General features: G+C 33.0%; 1 protein-coding gene across 5 annotated transcripts in view; it reads right to left on the bottom strand.

Annotated features, from left to right (window-relative positions):
- The window catches only part of LOC129953814 (calpain-C), a 34200-nt gene that overhangs the window by 2818 nt on the left and 7048 nt on the right, over positions 1 to 24334 (bottom strand). For all 5 annotated transcript variants that reach the window (XM_056067293.1, XM_056067295.1, XM_056067296.1 and 2 more), the window contains one exon: positions 18 to 533. In XM_056067293.1, coding sequence (XP_055923268.1) covers positions 18 to 475 — 458 coding nt within the window. In that variant the 5' untranslated portion in view covers positions 476 to 533. The remainder of the gene's footprint in view (positions 1 to 17; positions 534 to 24334) is intronic.

The raw sequence follows: 24334 nt of genomic DNA, 5'->3' as shown, positions 1-24334 counted from the left end.
CAAAAGAAGTAACTTACTTGGCTACAGCCTTTTCCAACAATGACGCCCAAAAGCAATTTGACTTCTGTGGTTGCAGAAACGCCAACTTTCCATTGATCGTTGGCAAACGATCATCGACCAGAACTTCCACCCATTCGCCACACCACCACAGCCTAAATCGAAACAATCCATGAGAATTCTCGATACTTTGATCGGCCGGTACAACTCGATAGAAAAGATTCTTTAGCGAATATAAAACTCCCAGACATGAGACAAGCCAACGATCACCCATTTTGCCAGGGATTATATCGAAATTCTCGCCTTCGTTCATAAATGATGCGTTTGGCGCAATTTCTGGTATTCGCTTCCATTGAAACGTAAACGGAGGTGTTTGATAGTAGAAGACAGAAGTTTGAACAGCTGCAAAATCAGGATCTTCCCAGTGGGTAGCCTTTTTTTTGCATTCTGTTTTTATGCGTTCGTATTTTGAAGTCATTGTTATTGATTTGTGGGACTTTCGTTTGGCCGCATATCATGTGACATCGGGTTATATTCTGAAAATAAAAAAAAATGATACAGAACTTATTGAAGGTGTCTCAAAATTGAAAATATGACCAAAAGTTGAAAGGTAAAAATTGCAAAAAATTGCTCATGAAGTCAAAAAAAAATAATGAATATGAATAAACAATTGTATGTCTTTTCGGAGTTCAATTAAACAAGAGTTTGAGTAGCTTTGCAACAAAAATGATATGTGTCACAAAAGTTACAAGAAATATTCCGTGGTTTTTTGGTTGTTTAGTTTTTCAATAGTAAATAAAATGATTTGTGTCACAATCGTAACAAAGAAAATTCACTTTATTGTTGTGTTAACATCCTTTACCAACTATTAAAAGAAGCACGATATATATTTTCTGCAATTAAACTAACAACATTTTTTAATATTAAGCTCATGTCAATTAGGTAAAATAAATAAATAAATTGGGTGGCGCGACAGTCCGTTGAGAACCAAGGCCTAGTGACTTACAACTCTCAACCATTCCTGTGTGCGAGTAATGTTGTCAGGAATGGAGGGGACCTACAGTTTATATGCCGACTCCGAACGGCTAATTTTGAGAAAGCACTTTTTCATGACAATAGTTACTCTTGGAGAATTCGTCAATTCCTCGCAAGAGGCAGTACCCGTGAAAAGACTTTAGATGGCATAGGCAGGGATCGAACCCAAGACCTCTAGCATGACAGTCCAACGCACTAACCATCATGCCACGGGTACCACCATGTCAATTAGGTAACCGTATGATATTTGTAAATGTAAATTTTAAGTGAAAGCGTTGTCAAAGACCAGAATGTGTCAATTCCTGGTCGTTTTCATGAGTTAGGACTTTGGATTTACACCTACATCCAAATAAATTCCAGCTGACACAACAATTGAAGCCAACTGACCATTCAAAACGTCGTAGATACGTCGAATGGGCAAACAGGTGGTGGACGGCGATTTTTCGAACAAAATTTTCTTCTACGTACGTTTCTCTCTCGGTGGCCGTTACATACAAAAAAGTCACTGATAGGTGCGCCTTTTGGTCCATAGGTATGAATAAATCTTTACTTCTTTGAAAACGACGATGGAACGACTGTCACCGTCAATTTGGAGCGTTATGGTCATATGATAACCGACTTTTTTTGCCTGTTGTTCAAGAATACGACTTGAAAAATATGTGGTTTTAACAAGACGGTGCCACTCAATCAAATATGGCTTAGTTGCAAGAGACATTTCCTGGCCGAGTAATTTCTCATCTTAGCGATATCAACTGGCCACCAAGATCCTTCGATTTGGCAATGCTGCGCGTGTTTATGGAGATAAACCTTTAACTCTTGAGCACTTAAGAACCAACATTCGTCAAGTTATGGTTGAGATACCGCTCAATATGTGTGTAAAAGTGGTCGAAGACTACCTCAAAAGAATCAACGCTAGCAACAATTCGCGTGGTGGTCATTTAAGTGATGTAGTGTTTCACACGTTATGTCAACGTTCAAACTTTATAATAAAAAAGCAATATCACGAAAAAAAACATGTGTCTTATTTACGTTTACTTTTGAAACCATAAAATGGATAACCCTTTAGAACTATGTCATAATAGTCACGACAAATATTCACATTATTAATACGTGAATATAATAAACCTTAAATTGAAATAAATAAGTACTATTTTTAGTACCCTTACCGTGGTGTGTAGGGCGTAGGACTGTCACGCCAGATAATTTGGGTTCCATCAATGGGCGCATTCATAAAGCTTGTGACTACGTAGTCAAAATTCAACAAGTTTTGTGAATGAAAAATTGCATTACAAAGCTAGTCAATCCGGAACTGTCATATTAATAAAAATTACAAATATATAAAATAGGAAACATTTGTGTTTTCAGAACTTTATATAGTTTGTTTTCTTTTTAAAGTCAATAAAACCAAATAGAAGATTTAATATGATTAATCATTTTATTTTGAATCCTTGTGCCCTTACCAATCAGCTGATTGTGAAACGTCAAAAACACTGCGCACTAACTTTGTAGCCGAAATGTTTACACCACGACGTCGGAGGGGAAATTTTATTTTAGCTATTTTTGTAGTAGTACCCGTGGCATGATGATAGTACGATCCCTGCCAGTTCCACCTAAAGTTTTATTCACAGCTACTGGCTCTTGCGAGGAATTGACAAATTGTCCAAGAGTAATTCTTGGTCCGACGTCACCGCTGCTCTCAATAGCCACCGAGCCACAGTTGGATGCTTTCTGGATGTCGAGAAAGCTTTCGATAGCGTATGGATTGAGGCCCTCATCCATAAGCTCCGAATTTTTAATATCCCACAGCCAATAATACAAATTATGTTTTCTTTTTTTTCTTTCAGAAACTTCTTCGTAGAAATAGATAGTTGTAAGTCAACGATTAGAGACGTATAGGCTCAAGGATCGAAACTTGGACCGTTCCTCTACAGCCTGATGACATCTGACCAGCCAGTGCCAACGGATTGTGAGAACCTGCTGTTTGCAGATGACTCACTCACCTATTCGTCATCCATGTTTCCTACGATCGCAGCCCGAAGAGTAGAAGCACACATAAGCAGACTTTACGAGTACTACCAGAAGTGGGGAATAAGGATAAATACCTCCAAATCGGAACTGGTATGCTTCCGGAGACCTGTAACCAACAACAGCAGCTGTAGATCGGCGGTAGTGGCCCGAAAGCTTGTTCTGACGTTACCGGATGGATCAAGGATTAAAGTCAAGAAGTGCGCCAAATACCTTTAAATACACGTCACTCTAAGGCTGTAATAACAAAAGCCAACATCGCACTCCATCGAGTTCATCCTCTCTTGAAGAAGAAAACTGGATTAAGTAAACCAACGAAAATGTTGATGTATACAAACAACTGCTAAGACCGGTTATCACCTACAGTTTTCCGATATGGTTCACCATATCAAAAACTGCAATGGAAAAACTTACAGTCTTCGAGAGGAATATACTAAGGATATGCACCAATCTACAATTCGACCGTCAACGACAGAAGCACTATAGCGCAGAGTCTACGAAGAAGCTGAAATCAAGCCACTTGACCAGTTCCTTGCACAGGCAGCAAGGAAGCTAATAATCACCAAAGTCGCCAGCCACCCTAACCAATTAATGAGAAGGATGACCAATCAGGAACAACACCCGGACCCGAGATACCTTTGTGGTATGGATATCTTGGACAAACTCCCCACTGACGACAACGACGACGTCTTCTTCTATGCTGGCCTGGAGTCAGCATACTACCGCAGCTGAACACCGCCACACCCAACCAACCTCCATCAGGATAACCGGGACTGAAAAACCCGAGATGAACCTCGCCAACAACACTCTTTTTTAAGCCAACGACTTTATGTTAAACACATGTTAATTTTTGTAATTCATCAATGTATAAAGTTAGGCCCCCTTTGTGCCAATAAATGTTTTATTTTAAGTTATTGTTAAATATTATTTATGTTAGAATTAAGCCTAAAATGTTGTCAATCAGTCAGACGGCAAAGCGATGCTCAAATCATAAAGGAGACCTACAACTTGTTTAGCCGAATCCGACCGGCTAATTTGTGACAGCAATTTGTATGAAAAGAAAAACTAACTTTAGATGGCACAAGCAGGGATTGAACCCAAGGCCTCTGACATTACAGTCCAATGCATCTCCATTACACCAGGAGTACTACACAAATTTCAATCATATTATGTAGTTTGAATTCACAAATGCGTATCATTCATAAATGTTTTATTTATCGTAGCCCAAGTCTGGATACGAATTCCACTTCCAACGAGATCGTTCTTTCGGGCCAAGCAAGCTCAAAGACTTTTAACGAACATATTCGATGCATTAAACGCATTTTACATGACCATAAATTACGGCAAAAAATGGTATAATGTCTCAAATGTAGTAAAAATGTCTGGGCATTTGTCAAAAATGTGCGCAGTATGTCATCGTCAGTTTCTACGCTCGTTTCCAATGACACTCCTTCTGTAAGCTTGATTGATAAAGTCAATTTTGCTTGCAGCACAGTTTGCTGTTAATTCGATGCTGTCAATTAGTGACATGACTAACTCTGTACTTGAAAGCGTAAACGATTCTATGTTACGAATATTCTTTCGTACTTATACAATTGCTAGAGCACTAAAAGATTTTGAAATTCACAAATCCGCTGGCACGGATAGTATCCCCGCTATTGTTCTGAAGAGGTGTTCTTTAACGCTGGCAAAACAACTGCTTAAGCTTTTCCATCTGTCCCTACCTACTGGTCTCCTTCCAATTGGATGAAAAACAGCATTCGTCCAGCCTATCCCTAAAAAAGGTGAATCCTCCTCCCCGTCTTACTATCGTCTAATTCCACTCACGTGTCACGTCCCTTCTTTCCAAGGTCATGTACAAGCTGATCAATTTTCATTTTAAGAAATATCTTGAATAACGAAAGTGACCGGCAGTATGGCTTTCGTAGTAATAGGTCCACTCACCCAACAATGGAACAAATCTGTACATCTTTTTGGACAAAGTAAGATTATTGCACTTGATACTTATAAGGAATTCGATAGGTTTGGGCACCAAGTTCTTTTATCAAAGATGTGTGCATTTGGTATTGATGAATCTTTTCTTTATTGAGTTAGTAATTAGCTTTTGGACCGTTTAATTTAAGTAGTATTGGAAGGGTTCAAATCAGATAAGCACACAATAAATTATGTTGCTTCAGGGCTCCGTTTTGTCTCCCACAATTTTCCTACTTTCAATTTTTATATAATTTTTATAAATGATTTAGTGTCTGAAGTTTTCATAAGCCACTTAATTGTTTCGCTCATGACAGTGCCATCAGCTTTTCGTACTCGTTTTTAGATTTTCATCCTTGTTATTCGGATATGGACTACCAATAGCATCGTATGATAAGCTCATTAAATTCCGATCTTGACCCCATTGTCCGATCAATAGGGAAACAAAAACCGTGAAGAATGATGTCTCCCGTCGCAAAACCGTAACCCTCGCCGAATGCCACTATTAATGAGTGTTACTTGCATTGAGGGGACTAACTAGCTTCCAGTTCTAAGTATGTGCATCCCAAAACAATTGTTGTATGGAGTGATCATATATTCTAAATCGCCAAGAATGCTGCCAAATATTTAGGTTTTCTCTGTAGGTGCAAGAAGTTTTTTCCCCTATCTCCTATTCACTTTATTTATCAATTCGGAACTCATTGAGTAAGTTTTGTAACTTTGTGTTACACCTGTATCAGTAAGATGACAGAACTGAAATTATTGTTTCAGTTAAAATGACAATTTGTTAAGCATAAGTCAATTATGAATAACAAGCTTCTTTTACCAAAAAGAAAAAAAATTAAATATAAGATAATAATAGAATTAAACGTCACAGTAGTCAAAAATGAAAATAAACAATTTTATATCAAAAACAGTTTCATAGTTAAAATAATAACCATTTTAATAGCTTCATATCTTGTACTAGAGAAAGCTAAGACCATACAATAATTTTAAAATTAGTCCCACACACCTTCTAATGACTCAATTATATAATTATTATTTATTTAAAGTTCAAAAGACCCTGAGTGCATTCAAACGTGTAGGATTGCAGAAAAGAAACTATCTAACTATCGATGAAGTTAATGAATCAATAGAAGTTGATTATATTTAAATTAAACGAAAGTGGCCAAGTCGATAACCCACCAACCAACCAACGAACCACCATATGGAGTACGCCAGCCCATTTAACTAGCCTATACACAAACCGTGTGTTCATCAGTGCGCAAAATATATTAATTTCAGCTCCAAGTCTAAGCATAAACTAATCGCATAAAAATTCAACAAGTATGGAATAAAAGCAGTTATTAGCAGATACCCACTTGCAGCCCCATGTGTAGGTTTCAACATTTGGCATTTAAACTTGCTTCAAAACCAAAATAAATAAAATGTTCAAATTCTTTTGGTATTTCATAAATTTGTAGACAACCAGTTTCCTCAAAAATGACTAAAATATTTTGTTTGATTTTTTCTTACAAATGAATCAGGAATGCCACAGATAAATGAACATATCCGATAAATTTGTAGAAACCAAACAAAAACTTAAAAGATACATAATTTCTATACCACAAAAATAAAATTAAAAAATAAGGAAAAACAAGCACAACCTGATATTGAATTAATTATAAAAACCTAAAGAGACTTGGTGGAGAGGGAAGAAAGAAATAAATAAATTAACCGAGACCACATTGTTTAAAAAAATACGAGATCGAATATGAACTGTTATACCCTGCAGTCATTCGATGAACACTTTCACTACTGCACAATAAAGCTGAAGTTGTATATAGTCTTCAAAAGTCTAGAGGTAAACCATAACTTATAAAGCTGTAACATAATTTAATGGAATGATTAAGTTCGAATTAATTTTTGTTGAGGTTGTTTTTTTTTTGTTTGTTTGCTCTGAATTCCAAAGATTAAACCGCATTTTTATTCAGTTTAATTGTTTTCTTATTATGTCACTGTCATTTTTGACCATTACTGGTTGTAGTGATGTGGTTTTTGAAATGAACATTAACAAATGACATTGATGGCCGAGTTGTTTGATATAATTTTAGTTGTTTTATGAGTTTGAAATGTTTAAACGTATTTCTTGAAATTTCCTCAGAATTATGTTACAATATAAATTGTTAGTAGGTTATATAATTTGGAATTAAAATTTTAAAGTATTTGATTTGATGCAGGTCGAAAATTCCATTCATTTTATTGGAAACCTTGAAAATATAAATTTAAACAAGTATAAATAATTGAATGTGAGTATAGTAGTTTTTTTTGTTGATTTTTTTGAATGAATGAGTAAAGCAATAAAATGTGTGTATGCATTACCATTGATGATGGTATGGACAAATTTTCATTTGAGGAGATAATAAAATTAAATAAATAAAATAAAAGGTTAACAATCCAGGCAGTGACATTGAAATCACTAATAAATCAAGATTTTAATGGTAGTCTATTTTAACTCTCATTTTAATTATGGGAAAAAGCAGGCATTACTGATTTTATTGGTCGTTACTTTTTTCCAATTAAATTTATCTAATTGAGTCGCAATTAATTGACGTTTTTCAATTACTCGTAATTAGTAATTGAAATTCCTTAGTTATCTTTTGAATTAAAAAGTGTATGAAGATTTCAATAACAATTAATTGTGATTGATTTTTGTTTGTAATTATTTGTTTTTAATTCTGTTATTATTAAATGAGAAAAGTATGTTTTTAGTGTAAACTGTCGATTTAATTCCAGCTGTATGAATCGTTTTCCAAGATTTTTTATATCTGGGGCCCTATCCAATTCGAAACTGATATTCGATTCGTTTATGAATTCGTACTCTTTAAAATGTTCGAATCGAATAAAACAATCCTCTAGTACTTTTTTTATTTAAAGAATAGATTTGCCGGGGCTCGAAGTATTTCTTATGAGATTTGTCAAAGCAAAAATAAAAAAAAATTACAAAGAAGACGAGGAAAAAATTAAAATTCAGTCATTAATATCACTTTAAAAAGTATCGTAATGACTTTTTTACACTTCACTGCATTACAATTGCAAAATCTCTTTTTTTAATTCAAGCTTAAAAAGTTTAAGCTGATTTTTTTTTATAATCATTTCGTTTTTGGTGTTGAATACTTTTTTTCCTTCAAGTCATACGAATTCCACCATAATTTCAAATTGCTTTTATTAGGTATGTACGTTTTTTGCTAATAATTCCTTGTAATGGGATTTATTTTAAATTTCGAACAAAATTATTTCCTTACTTATATTTTATCTATTTCTCACACACAACTTAACACAATTTTCCTTTTGTGTCCTTTAAAAACGATTTTCGAATTTGAATTCGTAACCTCTTTTGGTGTAGAAACAAAATTTTCGTTTTCGAACGCTAATGACATACGGAAACGTATTGCCAGGTACGAAAAATCCGAAAGCGCATTTGTCATTCCATAAGTACTAAATTTCTTATCAGCATTAGAAATAGAGAGTACAAAATATTTCGAAAATATTGCTTTCGAAATACATTACAGAGTAGGGCCTCTGGACTCTCATCTTGTAAGTTCGTAGCGTTTAAGACTAACATTTGGTTTTATATCAAGGACCCATTTTGTATTAAAAACAGAAATAAAGGGAGATGGGTTTTGTTTAAAAACATTTTTCTTTAAAAATTTAAAATTATATTAACGTATAACCAAGCCTAAACAAAATTTAGCAGAGGCATTTTCCGTCACGACGGATTTAACATAAGAGATCTAAAACTACAGCACCGATTGCTGTCAAAATAGCAAAATATCAACATTATATATAAATTGTACAAACTTTATATTTGTGTATGCAAATCCAAAAATCAGAAAAACTGTATTACCTCTTATTAATTTATTAATGGTCAATCAATGGTATATACATGTTTTGGGGAAGTTTTTTATGAAATTATTATGTTTGTTTGTTCCCATGTTGAAAAGTTTTTGGAACTTTCAAAAATATAATTCCCCAAAAAACGTGAGCTCTTAATTACGTGTTATCCATTTTTCTGTTTAAAAAGTATAGAGCAAACTAAGTAGTTAAACCAATTTTTTTTTTCAGTTGAAAGTCTGACATTTACGAAAATGAATTACTTAACTTTCGCACAACGCATACAAATTGTTAAAATCTACTACAAAAATGGTGATTCTGCCTCAGCCACATATCGTGCCTTAAGTGGAGAGAGAGGAGATAATAATCTAACTACGCAAAATTGGCAAAATTGTGAAGAGATTTGAAGAGCCAGGATTGGTTACAAGTATTGTAAGGCCTGCTGTAATGGGAGTGAAAGTGTTGCCGATGACCCGAATGTGTCGATTTCTTGCCGTTCTCGGGAATTAGGACTGTCTTGCAGCATGTTATGGCGTATTTTGCATTTGGATCTGCACCTACACCTATATTAAGCCTAGCTCACACAAAAACTGAAGCCAGCTGATCATTCACAACATCGAAGATACATATGTACGTCGAAAGGGTGCTTGAACGACATTTGGTGGATAGCGGTTTTTCGAACAAAATTTTCTTTAGTGACGAAGCACATTACTCACTCGGTGGGGTTTTCATCCTCAAGTAATTGAAGATATGCCAATTAGATCAACAAAAAGTCACTGTTTGTTGCGCCCTTTATGGCTGAGATACCCCCAATACCAATATGTGTCAAAAAGTGGTAGAAAATTACTTCAAAAGAATCAATCCTTGCAACAATACGCGTGGTGGTAAATTAAATGATTAAGTGTATCACACATAATGTCAACGTTCAAACTTTTTAATAAAAAAGAAATATCATGAAAAAAAAATATTTTATATGTGTTTTATTTACGTTCACTTTTCAAACCTCATAATAGGTAAACCTGTTCATATATTTAGTACTCGGCGAAGCTTTTTTAAGATTTACAATATAAAAACCATGTAAAATTTGATCTTTTTTCTTTAAATTTGTATAGATAGTATTTGGCGTATTTGTATAGCTCAGCGACATTTAAAATTACATAATCATCTTGCCCAGTAAAGGGTTTTCTTGCCAGGGGTCCTACTCTGTATTTCGTTCCGAAAGTGAAAATGTCCGAAAACGAATATTTTGTACTCTCTATTTCATTCCGCAAATCTTAATTATAATAACAATTTAAGCAAATAAGTTGAATAACAGGGAAAGAAATGTGCATACAAAGCAAAATAGTTCGAGATGTTGGTGGTTATTTGTGCTCATCCTGATTTGGCCAAAGGACATTTGAAAACTCCGGACGCCAAGCAAACATCCAACAATTCGTGGCAGAGACTTTCGTCACAATTGAATGCAGACGGACCACCGATGCGGGAGGGAGTCGCCTGGAAAAAAGTAAGTTTAAGTTCCAAAACTATCGTTGAAAATTAAAAACAAATAAATGAAAAATATTATTGGGCATTGGCAGATCATAAAGCTTATATAAAGGCAAAGCTAAGGGAAAATAAAATTAGCATTTCAATAATAGGTGGTGGACCTTCGAAGCACTGCTCGTTCACTGCTTCAGAGGAGCTGGTAATGACATTATTAAAAAAGGACGAGCCCATAAGCGGAATATCGACAGCTCGTGTTTTCGGTGTCCACACGGACAATACTGACCGTGAACAAGTAGTAGCTGAATCAACCGAGCCAGTGGACATCGAGGAGCACGAGTAGGATATTCCAGTTCCAGCACCGGAAGGACGCAGAGTATCAACTCGGTCTACTCCCCGGGACAAGGACCTTTTCGTTCAATCGGTTCTTCGTTGTTTTCTGCGTCCATCCAAAGCGCAACTAAATCCATTTCTTTTTGACCATAGCAACAATTCTTTCTTAAAAAACAATAATTTGCTTATCCACTTTGTTTTTTATTTGTTTTGACAGATCTCATGAAAAATAATTTAAGTACTATTTTTTCCGTTTAGAATGTTTTACAGAGTACAAAATCAAAAGCGGAACGAAACGCACTTTCGAATAGGATTGACTTTCGGAACGAAATACAGAGTAGGCCCCTAAAACTAAACGCATTACAAAAGTGTCCACTTGAGGTTTTCCTTAACTTCTCACCAACCTACTACTCCTACCTACTCCTTATTTCCTACAAATTACTAAACTAAATATTGATTTTTTTTAGCAAAACTCAATTTATATTTTTCTTTTTGTTAAAAATAAATACTATTAAAAATAATATAACATTTTTGTAATACAAGTCTATTGACAGGAAATATTTTTTTCAATTAAGTGCACATATTTAGAAATTATTTAAATGAAATGATGTCGAGAAATGTCAAAATGTTCAATAACTTCCTTTGGGAAGTTAATAAAATGCAGAAAAAGTTCTCAAAAATTAAAATGTCTTTTGGTTTTTCAAAAAAAAGTTAGAATCGTCAGACGGTTTATTTTTTAAATTAATTTTGTGTGTACATACTACATATACACAGTTTCCAGTTTTAGTTTGAAGTTATTTTAAGAATGCAGTTACTTAGATGTTATTAATATACGGTTTACTGTTTAATTTCTTAATCCCTTGTTAGAAATTTTAACTAATGCAATACTTGCCATGGTTATTAGTTATTATATATCGCAGGTTCAAACAACGACTTCATTATTGTAAAATTCCTTCATGAATACATTGATAATATAATTGATAAAATCTCTACTCCTTCTCGAGACATGGCTATCAAAGAAGACGGATAACTAACACCAAAAAAGTCCCCATTTTCAAAGAATTTGCCTTTTATTAGTTTTTTTTTTTTAAATATTCCTTTATAAGGAAACTCAAGTAACTCAGTTTAGAGTTTAGTCTTTGAAAAATAAATCATAAATCATTATCTCTTTTAGATAGTAAAAAAAGAAACATTTTGTAAAAATGCGTATATTTATTTGTAAATAGTTACGTAAGCTTTCAGCTCAATTTGAATTGAATTAAAAAATTCTCGGTAAACAATTGGATATCAGAATAAATAATAGTACACTGACAAAGCAAAACAATAAAAAAACTTTCCTTGACCATTATGCTAATCACCTGAAATTAATTCATTATAGGGATACTACCTTTAAAAATAAAGGCATCCAAATTTGTCTAAGCAAATAGATTTTTGAGTGAGTGGCAGAATAAATAAAAATTATTATTATTCTTAGCTCCGTATAGCTAATCTATTACTTTGAATTCATTTTACAAAGAACTCTTTTATACCATATGGTCTTACCATCACCACCTTTTAAGTTTTCTTCAGCTCTTTTGTCTAAAATTCAAAATCGATTGTGCTAAATATTACGAAGTTATATTCGTTTTGAATAATAAATGAGCCTTAAAGCAAACATCATCATTTGACGACATTCTATTTTTTACACATTTCATATTGTTGCTGTCTTATTGTCAACAAAATTGATATTCAATGGATGTACACGGCCAGTTCTTTTCAACGCAAATAAATGGGCTCATATTCGGATATGTAATAAGCACAAAGCTGTATTTATACTTCATAAAGGTTCTAGCGGCCTAAAATACATATTTGTTTATTCTCGACACAAAAATTAATTGATTATATGATTCTATTGTATCTGCTTGTGCTTGACACGGATGTCAAATTGTAAGTATTCCAAAAAGAGGTTGACAGGCATGTAATTGGAAAAGAAAGTCGGTTGTAACTTTTTTAACACTTATTTTTTTGTACAAAGGAAGAAAGAACACAAAACATTGTAAACAATGATAATAATTGTCCAAGTTTCCTCTAAAGTTTTCAAAGATTTTACATAAAGATGCGTGTAAGTAGGTTTAGTATCTAATTAACCAAATTGTAAAACAATAATGCAAACATTTATTTTGTTACATGTTCTTTTGTTCAAACTTACTAATGATAAGAGATAAGCAAAAACAAATTAACCGCAGTTAATAACCGGTTGACCGTTCTACATAATTTTGAACTTGTTGTTAAACACAACATCTTAAAGATTATTATTCAGCCTCTGTCTACGTCAGATGTAAAACATAAATGTTTCGATGCATGGGAAGCAATTGTTCTATAAAACACAGTGGGGTAGTTGCTAAAGTTCATTAGGCATAAAATAAGAAGAAGAAATGAAAAGAATTTTCATGACTGACTTTATGGTTTTGTATTACAAAATATTCCCACAAAAAAAGAAGATGAATCTAGGCCAAGATCCAATTCCATAAATTTGACACATAATTAAAAGTGGTTATAAAAAGTTCTTCTATAATTAATTTCTTATAACGGATTTATTTAATTTAGTTGCATTGTAAAAGCAAATCAGGTCTTTGATCATTTCAGAAAGTTCATTAAGATAGTTAAGGAATGCCCTTGCGAAGGTTGCCTTTTTATAACTGGTTAAAGATGGACATTTATAGAGAAAGTGAATCAATGAGAATGGTTCTAAATGTCAAACTTTGCTGCATGTTCTCCTATTGGCCAGTTTGCGTTATGTTGCAGTGACCCTGGCTATATCCACCATATCTTCTTTGAAATATATTCTGTCAGAAAAACTTGGATGATTTTGCCCTTCACAGCGCCAAGAGGAACCTTTTACTGTTCATCAGAATGAACAATATTTTTTTACTTGCGACATATAGAAACTATGTATAGGGCAAGTATTACGTTCATACAAAACTTCGAACTTGATTTGTTTTAAATTTTCTCTACTTTTTGTTTCTTAATTTTGTTCTCTTTTAATAAGAAAAAAGTATTGTTGTATTGCTATAGAAGAATAGAACCGTTATTTCATTTTTAAGTTTTCTCAATAATTACTCAACCGATTTGAACAATTTTTCTACATAAATATTTGATGGTGAAAAATGTCATTGTTTTAATTTTTGATTTTTAAAAGAAATATTTCTCTTTCTTCGAAATTCGATGTCTCGAAAACAGGTCGTTACTTTTTAAACAATGGAAATGCTTAACTTATATTTATAAGCTTTAAATAGCTGCATAATAAAAATATTTTTAAACTCACACAGAATTAATTTAAAAAAAAACGCTTTTAGGATTTTAGAATATAAATTTAGAATAATAGGAATTTAAGTTTATTTTGCAGGTACATTTTTAAATCTTAAAATACAGGTAATATTTTTAAAAATCGCTTTTGGTGCATCAGCAATTGCTTTTAACCCTGTCATGCATTTTGTTTTTTTTTTTTATGCAAAGAAGTCCCTACTTTTATTTTTGTAGAAGACAGTTTTAAATAATATTTGGTAATGCATTTATATTGTATATACGTTTTATTTGAATTGTTCATTATTATAAGAATTTTAACTCTTGATAAAAATCTCAAATCAACTTTTTTCGAATTAAAAGTGTGAGTATATTAGAAAAAATAACAGAGTTACGAACAGGGGAACATCGTAGTAGATAGACATCGCAGTACATGTTGAAAGACTACTTCTCCAAATTATATAACGGCGATGACGAATCGAATTCCGCTGTACGGGAGATAAACCCACTCAACCTAGGCGACGCAGGTCAACAATTCCGCCTACCCGATCTTGACGAAGTGAAGATAGCTTCATCTAAACTTAAGTCAAACAAAGCTGCTGGAGCTGACGACATCTCTGCTGAACTATTCAAAGCAGCAGGCGATAACTTGGTTGGGAGCATGCACCAACTCATCTGCAAAATATGGTTGGAAGAAAGCATGCCCGATGAGTGGATTCTCAGCATAGTTTTCTCGATACATAAGAAAGGAGACCCTCTTAATTGCGTCAACTATAGGGGCATCAGTCTTCTTAACATTGCATATTAGATCACCCCTGCCGTTCGTCAATAACCTAATAGGTTCTTATCAGTGTAGCTTCAGACTAGGAAAGTTCACTATCGATCAAATATTCACACTACGACAGATCTTGGAAAAAACCCAGGAACTTCAAATCAATACCCACCATCTCTTTTTCGAATTTAAAGCCGCGTATGACAGTATCTATAGGGAAGAGCTCTACATAGCAATGTCTAGTCTTAGCATCCCTGTCAAACTTATTCCTTTGTTCGGAATGACGATGGAGAATGCACGCTCTATTAGGTTCGGAAAAGATCTCACCGGTGCATTTGATGTCAAAAAAGGTTTTAGACAAGGCGATGTCCTGTCATGCGACTTCTTCAATATCGTTCTGAAAAGAACTGTGCAAAACTCAACCGTCAACACTACTCGGATACGCAGATGATATTGACATATTTGGAAGATCAAAATGTGTCAGTGGAGCGCTTTTGAGCATTGCAACGTGGTCAATGAGTGCAAGACCAAGTATATGCTGTCATCAAAAAAGGATATTGATCAACGACGTCTTGGACAAAACGTCATCATGGACAGCTATAACTTTGAGGCAGTAAAGGACTTTGTCTACCTAAGCACCGCTATAAACAAAGACAACGACAGGGACTGAGCTGGCTGGAGACGCATGTTGGCAATGGTTGGTAATTGCGTAAGATATTGAAGGGCAAAAAAGCCTAACCTCCTGATATCTTACGTAAGTTTGAAAATGTCATCAAAAGACAAACAAAACAAAAAGAAATTGAATAAATATTTGTCTTTCTTGTCTGAAAGCTGTCTTTGAGTGTCAATGATTTTCCTTTTTTAAAAAATAATTATAGGTATATTGGCCCACTGTTGTATATCTCGTAGGCCAAAAGTGTATCGCAAATCGTAACAACACGCGTTTGAAATATAAATTATGTTCGTGAACCAGATGAAATTTATGTTACCAATTCTGTTAACAGTTATAAACATTTTTCAACGTACCTACTACACATATTTTTAAATCAACCTGGTTTTTTATTGCTTAAGGCATTTAACTATGAATGGTTTACCTATATCTTGATCCTACTTTATAGTTTACTGTGTACAAAGGTCCATTGAACTTTTATTGTTTTGAAAATGAAAAAATATACAAAATATTTAAAGCACGTTTTGGTAAAACGATGACAAACAATTGATATTGATAAATTGTGTAAGTTATTTAACCTTGCATAAATGCCATATTTAGGTTTTAAATGAAGGTTTTTTAAACTATTTTGCTTAGCTATTGAAATTTAAGTGGTTTACTTATTTTATTGGCACATCTTTGTGTGATTAGTAATTCTATAAAGCCTTTCACAAACTCTCTAAAATAAAGAAGAGAAGAAGAAAAAAAAAATGCACCTTGCACATGCAACCTACTTAAAGCCCAATCAATTAAAGTTAATGATCTATAAGCACTCAGCGCGTTTAAGAAAGAAATACTAAACAAAGTGCACCGGATATCGAGCATTAGAATTTAATAGAAATAAAAATTCCATGTTCATGCAGCGTGCAGTCCTATTTAAGAGCACATCGACCGCATCTTCAAATTAAAAATGAATCAAAAGAAAAACAACAACAAAAAAAATAATCAAAATTTGCATTTTTTTTTAATACTCGTACAAAAAACAAATAAAAGACTTTCTTCGCCTTCTTTATAGCCAAAAACCAAACCAAACGTGACCGGTTCGTTAGATGAAAAGGCGTCTTTTAAACCCTCTTTGGCTAAAAAATAACGTTAAGCAAAATAAGCTATTAATTACAGTCGACCGCAATAGGCGTTTCGGTGGTCTCCCATAATACCAGCTTTAGCTGCTTGGTTGATAGAAAATACATCTTCGTATATAATAACTTGTTGCGATTTTCATTTATTGTTAACAAGATGTACGCATGGCTGTCTAAGTCTAATAAATCAATTTGTCAACTGAATGGAAGATGCGAGCGGTAATAAGAGGGATAAGAGGATTGGAACGAGAGAACAACAACAACAAAAAATTGAAAGATGTTTCAATGTCTTGCATTTTTGTATAGTGTGGCTTAAGATTAGTTTTTAGCAAAGCGAAAGCGATAGCGAAAGTTATGTGTTTTTTAGTTGCTGTTGTTTTATATTTCACTTGAGAAATAAAAAATATAAGTATCTAACTATCTTTGAGAGATGATCTTTGAATGATTTTGAGTTGTGATTAAATTTCACATGTCAATCATGAAACATCAATACATTATAAAGATCGAAAGATTAAAGTACATATAGATACCTAGCTTATGTTATTACTATTAAAGGAATTAATAGGATGATGTGAATTCAATCAAATGGGTACTTTTTCCAATTAAAATCTACACACATCAATGATGCGAAATTTATTTATTGACAGGAAGGTTAAGTGATTATTTTGTAGAGAAAGTATTGAAATGAGTAAACATAAACTGAGAATCATTTAAAACTGTGATATTATTATTATTTTTCTATAAGTATCAATCATTTTCATCAATGTTTGTGTCTTTAATGGGACGAATAGCTGCCCTTTTAATGTATTTATGTATATTTGGTACAAAAAGTTGTACTTGAACTCATTCAATTGACAGATACATCTACTTTTGAATAGAAAGGTGTGTCATTTAGGAGTAAAGATTGTTGTTTCGGCTGGCTGTATCGTGCTATCTTAACCTAGTTAAATCAAAAAAGTTATAAGACTCTTAACATGAATCTGAAGCATATTTAAAAACATGCACCATTATTAAAGTATCAATTTTATATTACCAGTAACAAATCAGGGACGAAACATAGCAAAAAACGGCCCTTTTTATTTAAAATGTCATAAAATCAAAAGTCATTACAGTTTTATAAAGTTCAAGAAACTGTTTCTTATTTTAACTTGTTAAGTATCATGTTAACCCACAAACATCGTTTAAAATTACCAAAATCATCTATAAAATTTAGTAAATTATTAGAAAAGATTTACAGTTTTCTGAAATTGTTTAAATCGCTGGACCATTTTTGTACAAAATAATTAATTAAAAGTTTAACTCTAAAAGCACTTTGGTATTAGCATGAATCATGAATCACCAACATTATTTTGTCTGAGTAATTAGAGTAAAAAATCTGCCTAGTAATTTTTAAAAGCTCTTGTTTAATGGGACTTGCTAAGAAGCTACGAGCGCTATGTAATTGACTATTTGATCGGTCAATTTAAGAAAATAAAAAAAAAACAACGTTTAAGACAATGAGAATCAACAAGAACGAATATTTTACATTGGCTTATTCACATATTCCATCCCTGAAAACAGTACTCGCACACAGGAATGATTGAGAGTTGTCAGTCACTAGGCCCTAGTTCTCAAACGGACTGTTGACCCACCCAATTTATTTATTTATTTATTCACATACATACGTCTTCAAAGGCAGTGTCTTAAATTAGCGCTAAGTGCGACTTTTTTATCATTGGATATAATATATAGTATTTCTATGATATAATGATATTTCTTTTTCATTATAAAGTTTGAACGTTTTACATTATGTGTGATATAATACTCCATTTAAATGACCACCACGTGAATTGTCGCAAGCACCAATTCTTTTGAGATCATTTTAAATCACTTTTTGACACATATTGGTCGGCCATAACTTGACGAATGTTGGTTTTTAAATGCTCAAGAGTTCAAAGTTCATCTGCATAAACACGGACATTTGCGTAGCCCCACAGAAAAAGTAAACCGGTGTCAAATCGTATGATCTCGGTGGCCAGTTGATATCGCCACTCGCCAAATGTCTCTTTTAATGAAGCCATAATCGCTCGAGTTGTGTGGCATGTGCCACCATCTTGTTGAAACCACATATGTTCCAGGTCGTATTCTTCAATAGCAGGCAAAAAAGTCGGTTATTAAATGACCACAACGCTCCGAAATGACGGTGACAGTTGTTCCATCATCGTTTTATAAGAAGTAAGGTATAATCACACCTCCGGATCAAAAAACGCACCAGCCAGTGGCTCTAAGCAGAATGAAAAATAACAAAGCAGCGGGTTTGGATGGCATTCCTATCGAATTTTATGAGAATTCAACTACTGAATTTTTCGAGCGTGTGTTGGGGTTATTAAACAAAATGTTTACAGAAAAGAATTTTTGGAGCTACTTTCGTTTGGCTACAATATTTCCTATATTTAAAAATGGTAATCCGAGTTCACCAGAAAATTATAGAGCCATTTCAGTTCTAAGTTTGATAAGTCGATATCATGCTGGTTTTCGGGTGAGCCTGTCAACCATTGCCATTCGTTTGTTAGTCGATCTTAAAGCCGCTTTTGATACCATCAACAGAAGATCACTTTTATATAAGCTAGCAGTTATTGGTCTTTCAACCAAATTTATTCGGATTTATGAACAACTTTTATTAAACACGTCTGCAATGGTTTCTATTGGTATATCTATGTCAGAATCCTTTAATACCGAAACAGGTGTTCCACAAGGGTGCATATTGAGTCCGCTGATGTTCGCTCTTTTTATCAATGATATTAAAAATATATTACCGGGAGGCGTCAACTATGGCGATTTATCTTTGAAGATGTTTATCATTGCAGCTTCAGATAAACAAACTTAAACAATATTGCGATTCGTGGGACCTCAAAATCAACACTTCTAAATATAAAATTATGATTTTTAAACCTCAAAACCGTTCAGATAATAATGTACGAAATTGGACATTAAAGTATAAATATTTTGGTTTTACCATCACTCATAACTTGAACATCAAATATCATATTAAAGAGGAACTAGTACTAGCCCAATCAGTTAGAAACTCGATGTTTTTACAACTGCATTTCGATGGTTGATGAGGAAATGTACAAAACTAATCTCGAAAGGGCTAGAGAATCACTTTCTATAGAGCAACCTATAACCTTCTAATTTGACTTTGGGTGATTATAATTATTTCTGTGAGGACCTTTCTGCTTCTGATATAAATTTAATATTCAAAATACGGACTGAAACTCTTGAGCTCAACAGGCCACATAGAACTGACTTAGATGTTATTTGTTCACTCTGCAACTTAAACCAAAACGAAGATGTTTAACACTTTTAGCAACTTGTCTAATTTTACAAGAAATCCTTATACTTTATTTTGATAAAAGCTTCTTTTCGTCGAAAGAATGTTTATGTGTGTTTTGAACGGGTACTATGGTTGGAAATTGCTGGTACGCTATGTCTCCCATTCAAATAATTACCGGAATTCTTATTTGAGTCTGTTTTGAAGTATCTACTTAAACGAGAAAAGAAAAAAAGTTTGGTTGTAGCTTAACTAAAAGCCCCAATATTCCATAACTTGAACCTCTTAGTGTTCGCCTTTTTTTCCGTTTTAACTAAATTAAAAGTCCATATTATCTGAAACCATTCCACTTTTCGCTATCTTCGGTTTTTAGAAAAAAAATAAACATAAAAATTTTTAACATTTAGTACGTTATTGTTAATTGTTTTCTTTTTTCATTGTAACACATATTTTTTGTTAACTATTCTTTTTCTTCTTTAAATTAATTTTGCAGTTTAACAAAACAACATTTAAAAAGTTGATCACATTTCTGTAATATTATTTTTATATGTTCTTTATTTTATATTCCATAATTGTATACTCTTTTTTCTCAATGTAAATGTCTTGATAATATTCTGCAGACGTCTTTAATACCATGCTTGTAAGTTTTTTTTTTCTATTGTAAATTATTATTTATCGTTTTTAATGAATAACGATTTATCTATTTATCTATCTATCTATCAGTGATTTTTTGTGGATGTAATGGCCTCTCTTTGATTACTTGAGGATTATCAGAACCCCTACGAGCAAGAAATGTGCTTCGCCGCTGAAGAAAAATTTTGTTCGAAAAGTCGCCTTCCAGCGCCCGTTGAACAAGACTTAAAATTCCATGAATTAAAGAATAGTTTATTAAAGTTCTAACAATATTTTCGTTGCTAACAAAAACAACATCCCAAAGTTGTACAGCTGTTGTTTGTTTTAAAATATCATTTAAGAAACTTAATTTTGACTAAAGATTTTTTGAGTGTCGAAATAAAAACAAATTCATGAAAAACATTTATTCTTTTCTTATAAAAAATGAAATAATTAAAAATATAAGACATATTAACACAAAATTGAACCTGGTTGCTCCTCTCTTTTTCAAATCTTTTAGGTTACTGCTATTTATAGGAAAATTTATAGGTAATCTTGACTTTCGACACTCCATGTGATTTTACACTAGGACGTAAACAAAATTGTCTTAATTTAAAAATTTGTTTGTTTATATTTGTGCCTAAGCAACAGTGCATTAGTAGGCTTTCACAAAAGTTTGATAAATATCAAAAATAAAAAAATTCATTAAATTTCAACAGATATTTTGATCGAAAGAAAAGTTTATTTTGCCAATCAAATCAAAACAAGCGTATTGAAAAACGTATTGATAGTATCCGAAAATATGTAGAAAAACAATAAAACTAATACAACTAATATATGTAGTTCAATAGGAAACTCAAAATATAAAATGGAATTAAAATTGCACTACCTCACAAATACTCAAATTGCTTATAATATTCTTCTACTCTAACATATAAATAAAAATACATTTCTAAGGTCTCAGCATTACATAAGGCTAAAACACATATTACACGTTATATTGCATAAAAACAGTTATCCAACACACTAACATACGCACACAAGCTTTTAGGCTTTAAAGACATAAAATTTTTCAATTAGCACTTTGATCTCTTTGCAATATTAAATAATATAAAAAACTGAAGTGAAGACCTCTTCAATAAGTAGGTAAGATAGGCAGGCAGGTACATCGCAATATCTACGATCTTAAGTAAATATATGCATTGCACTTAGCTATCGACATAAATGATATGGCAACGACGATGAATATGACCATTAAAGTGTAGTATAATCATAACCATTTCTGAATATTGAGATTTGTGATTATTTTTTTCATTTCATCATTATTTATGTTTATGGATGTACAAGAAATTTCTTATATTTATCTTTTGCAATCCACATTTAAAAAAAATACAAATAAAAATCAAAAATAACCTCTTATCCAGTATCATCTTAAGGCTTTAAGGTTTTATATCTCTTCCAAAAAATGATGTTTTTTATTATTATTAATATAATAAAGTGCTTACGTTTTTTTACCTCTTTCAATATCAAGGTTTCATACAAAGTTATGATGAAATAGTAGAGAAAGATCATTAAAAATTAAAATGTTTTAAGGTCGACCTAAAATAAAAAAACAAGACAAACTATAAAAACATTAACCCTTTAACAACAAACGAACGACGGCACGGCTGGCGCACGTTATTGTAGATAAATCTAAGAATATAGAGACAAACACAACAACAACAAAAATAAACAAGATATGTTACTAATAAAAAAGATAACGAGTGCCATAATTGACTGAGGTCAGGTAAACTACAACAAAGTTTTTCAGATCAGTAAACAACAGGGAACTGTGTAGCTTGTAACGGCAAGCTTTTATTTAAATAAATTCCGTTGATAACTGGAACTAAAAAATGATGCCAGGGCTGTCGTTTGAGATATTGTCGATGATTAGCAACGTCAGAATTTCATATTCGTATTTTCTGTGAAATTAAAGCATTAAATATGATGAAAGAAAACACAAATCTTAATTAATTAAATTACGTGTCAAGATATTTGTCCACCATGGACTCCTTAACTACTTAACCAATTTTAATTAAATTTGTATACCGTGTTGGTGGAGGTGTGTACTGTGAACGACTGAAATTAAGGCGGAATGCCTTCCCAATCATTGTAGCTCGTTCCAGGCGGAACTTTTGGCGGTAAAAGAAGTCTTGTCCTGGCTTAAAGAAAACTTGATATCAACATCTGATATCCGTATTTTCTCAGCTGCTATCAATTCACTGGACTCTGTCTCTACAAACTCTATAACAGTCCATAACTGTCGATCTTCTCTAAGGGATATGGCACAACAGTTTAATATTCTCCTTTGCTATGTGCTGGGCCATAGAGACATTCCAGGTAACTATAAGGCAGATGAACTCGCCAGGAACGGTACAGTACAGCCCATCCTACCACGTTTGGCAAGGACTGGCATGCCAATCGCTACTTGTAAACTGCTGCTAATGCAAGACGCTGTGAGGAGAGCAGGCACTAGGTGGAACAACATCACCACGTGTCAAGTCACAAAAAACATCTGGCCAACACTAGATTTAAAACGTTCAAGGCGCTTGCTCTCTCTAAGCAGATCGTATATAAGCTCTACCTCGTCCATACAGCTTCTGCTGTTCTTCATCTTCTCTGCACATGCATCCACCTTGAAAGATACGATAACTAACATCTCAATTTCTGATCGCAATATTATTTTATTGCAAATTATTTGTCTAATATTTGAAAGTCACAATTTTCTGTTAGATCCAAACGATGCTAATAGATGGGGCGACTCGACGTTGACTGGATTGAGCAAGTATTCAATAAATGGTGCTATTTCAAACTTCTAAAAACGTTTCATATAAGCTAGAATCTAATAGCATAACCCCCACATGTTGCTGGGGCTAAAGTATAGGTTGAATTCTATGACTTTTAGGCTAAAAGGACTTTGGTCAGAAGCCTGTCACATAGATCTGCAAACTTAAGACATTATCATAAAATCAAATAGACAAGAATAATTTGTCTGTCCTTTTGTCTAAACCTACATTAATACGATATTTAATAGTTGTTGTAGGCTCAAATTCTTAGTATTAAATAAAAGAGAATAAAACAGCTGTTACACCAAATCAAGAACTTACACATTTTTTGGCTTAAGACTTTTTTTTCTCACACCAAAGAATTTATTTTGTAGTAACCGAAATACATTGCATTTTACATTTTCAATTTTTGGTGTTACAATAGCCCGCCACGTTTTACTTAGACAGAAGTATAAAGTATATTCGTATTATGTTGAATATAAGCAATGCAATTATTCCTGCTTTTAAATTATTAGCGATTCTGTAAACTTTATACTTGTAAGTATTATCACAAATTTATTTAATCATTCTTATGTCGAAGTGTCGAAACACTTCGATTGATATTGGGGACGGTAAAATAGAACTGGATTCAACGCAATATATTAAACTGCCAGACACTGTACTGTTCTTCAAACAAAAAATGGAGAAATAGCTAGATTTATAGTATTTTCCAATTCGTTAGCTTTTTCCATGTCTAGAAAATCAGACATGGAGGTGGCCATGTTTTTTTTAACAAATATCATTTTATGTTTAAAAACAGTATGGTGATGCCCATGTCTGGTGTTCAATATTATATGACAAAATACCTTAGCCACAGCAACGCGTGACCGGGTCAGCTAGTAGTTTATATATTTTAACAATATCACCCATTCGAATATACAAAATTTGATGTTATACTACAGAAGTTTAGTAGTTAAAACTCCTGTTTTAATGCCTCTTAGCTATGTGTAGGTGTCAAAATAAATTTAATCAAAATGAAGTCAGTTGTTC

The sequence above is a fragment of the Eupeodes corollae genome, chromosome 1 (assembly GCF_945859685.1).
Source record: "Eupeodes corollae chromosome 1, idEupCoro1.1, whole genome shotgun sequence".
NCBI lineage: Eukaryota > Metazoa > Arthropoda > Insecta > Diptera > Syrphidae > Eupeodes > Eupeodes corollae.
This window is presented reverse-complemented; position numbering and strand designations above follow the sequence as displayed.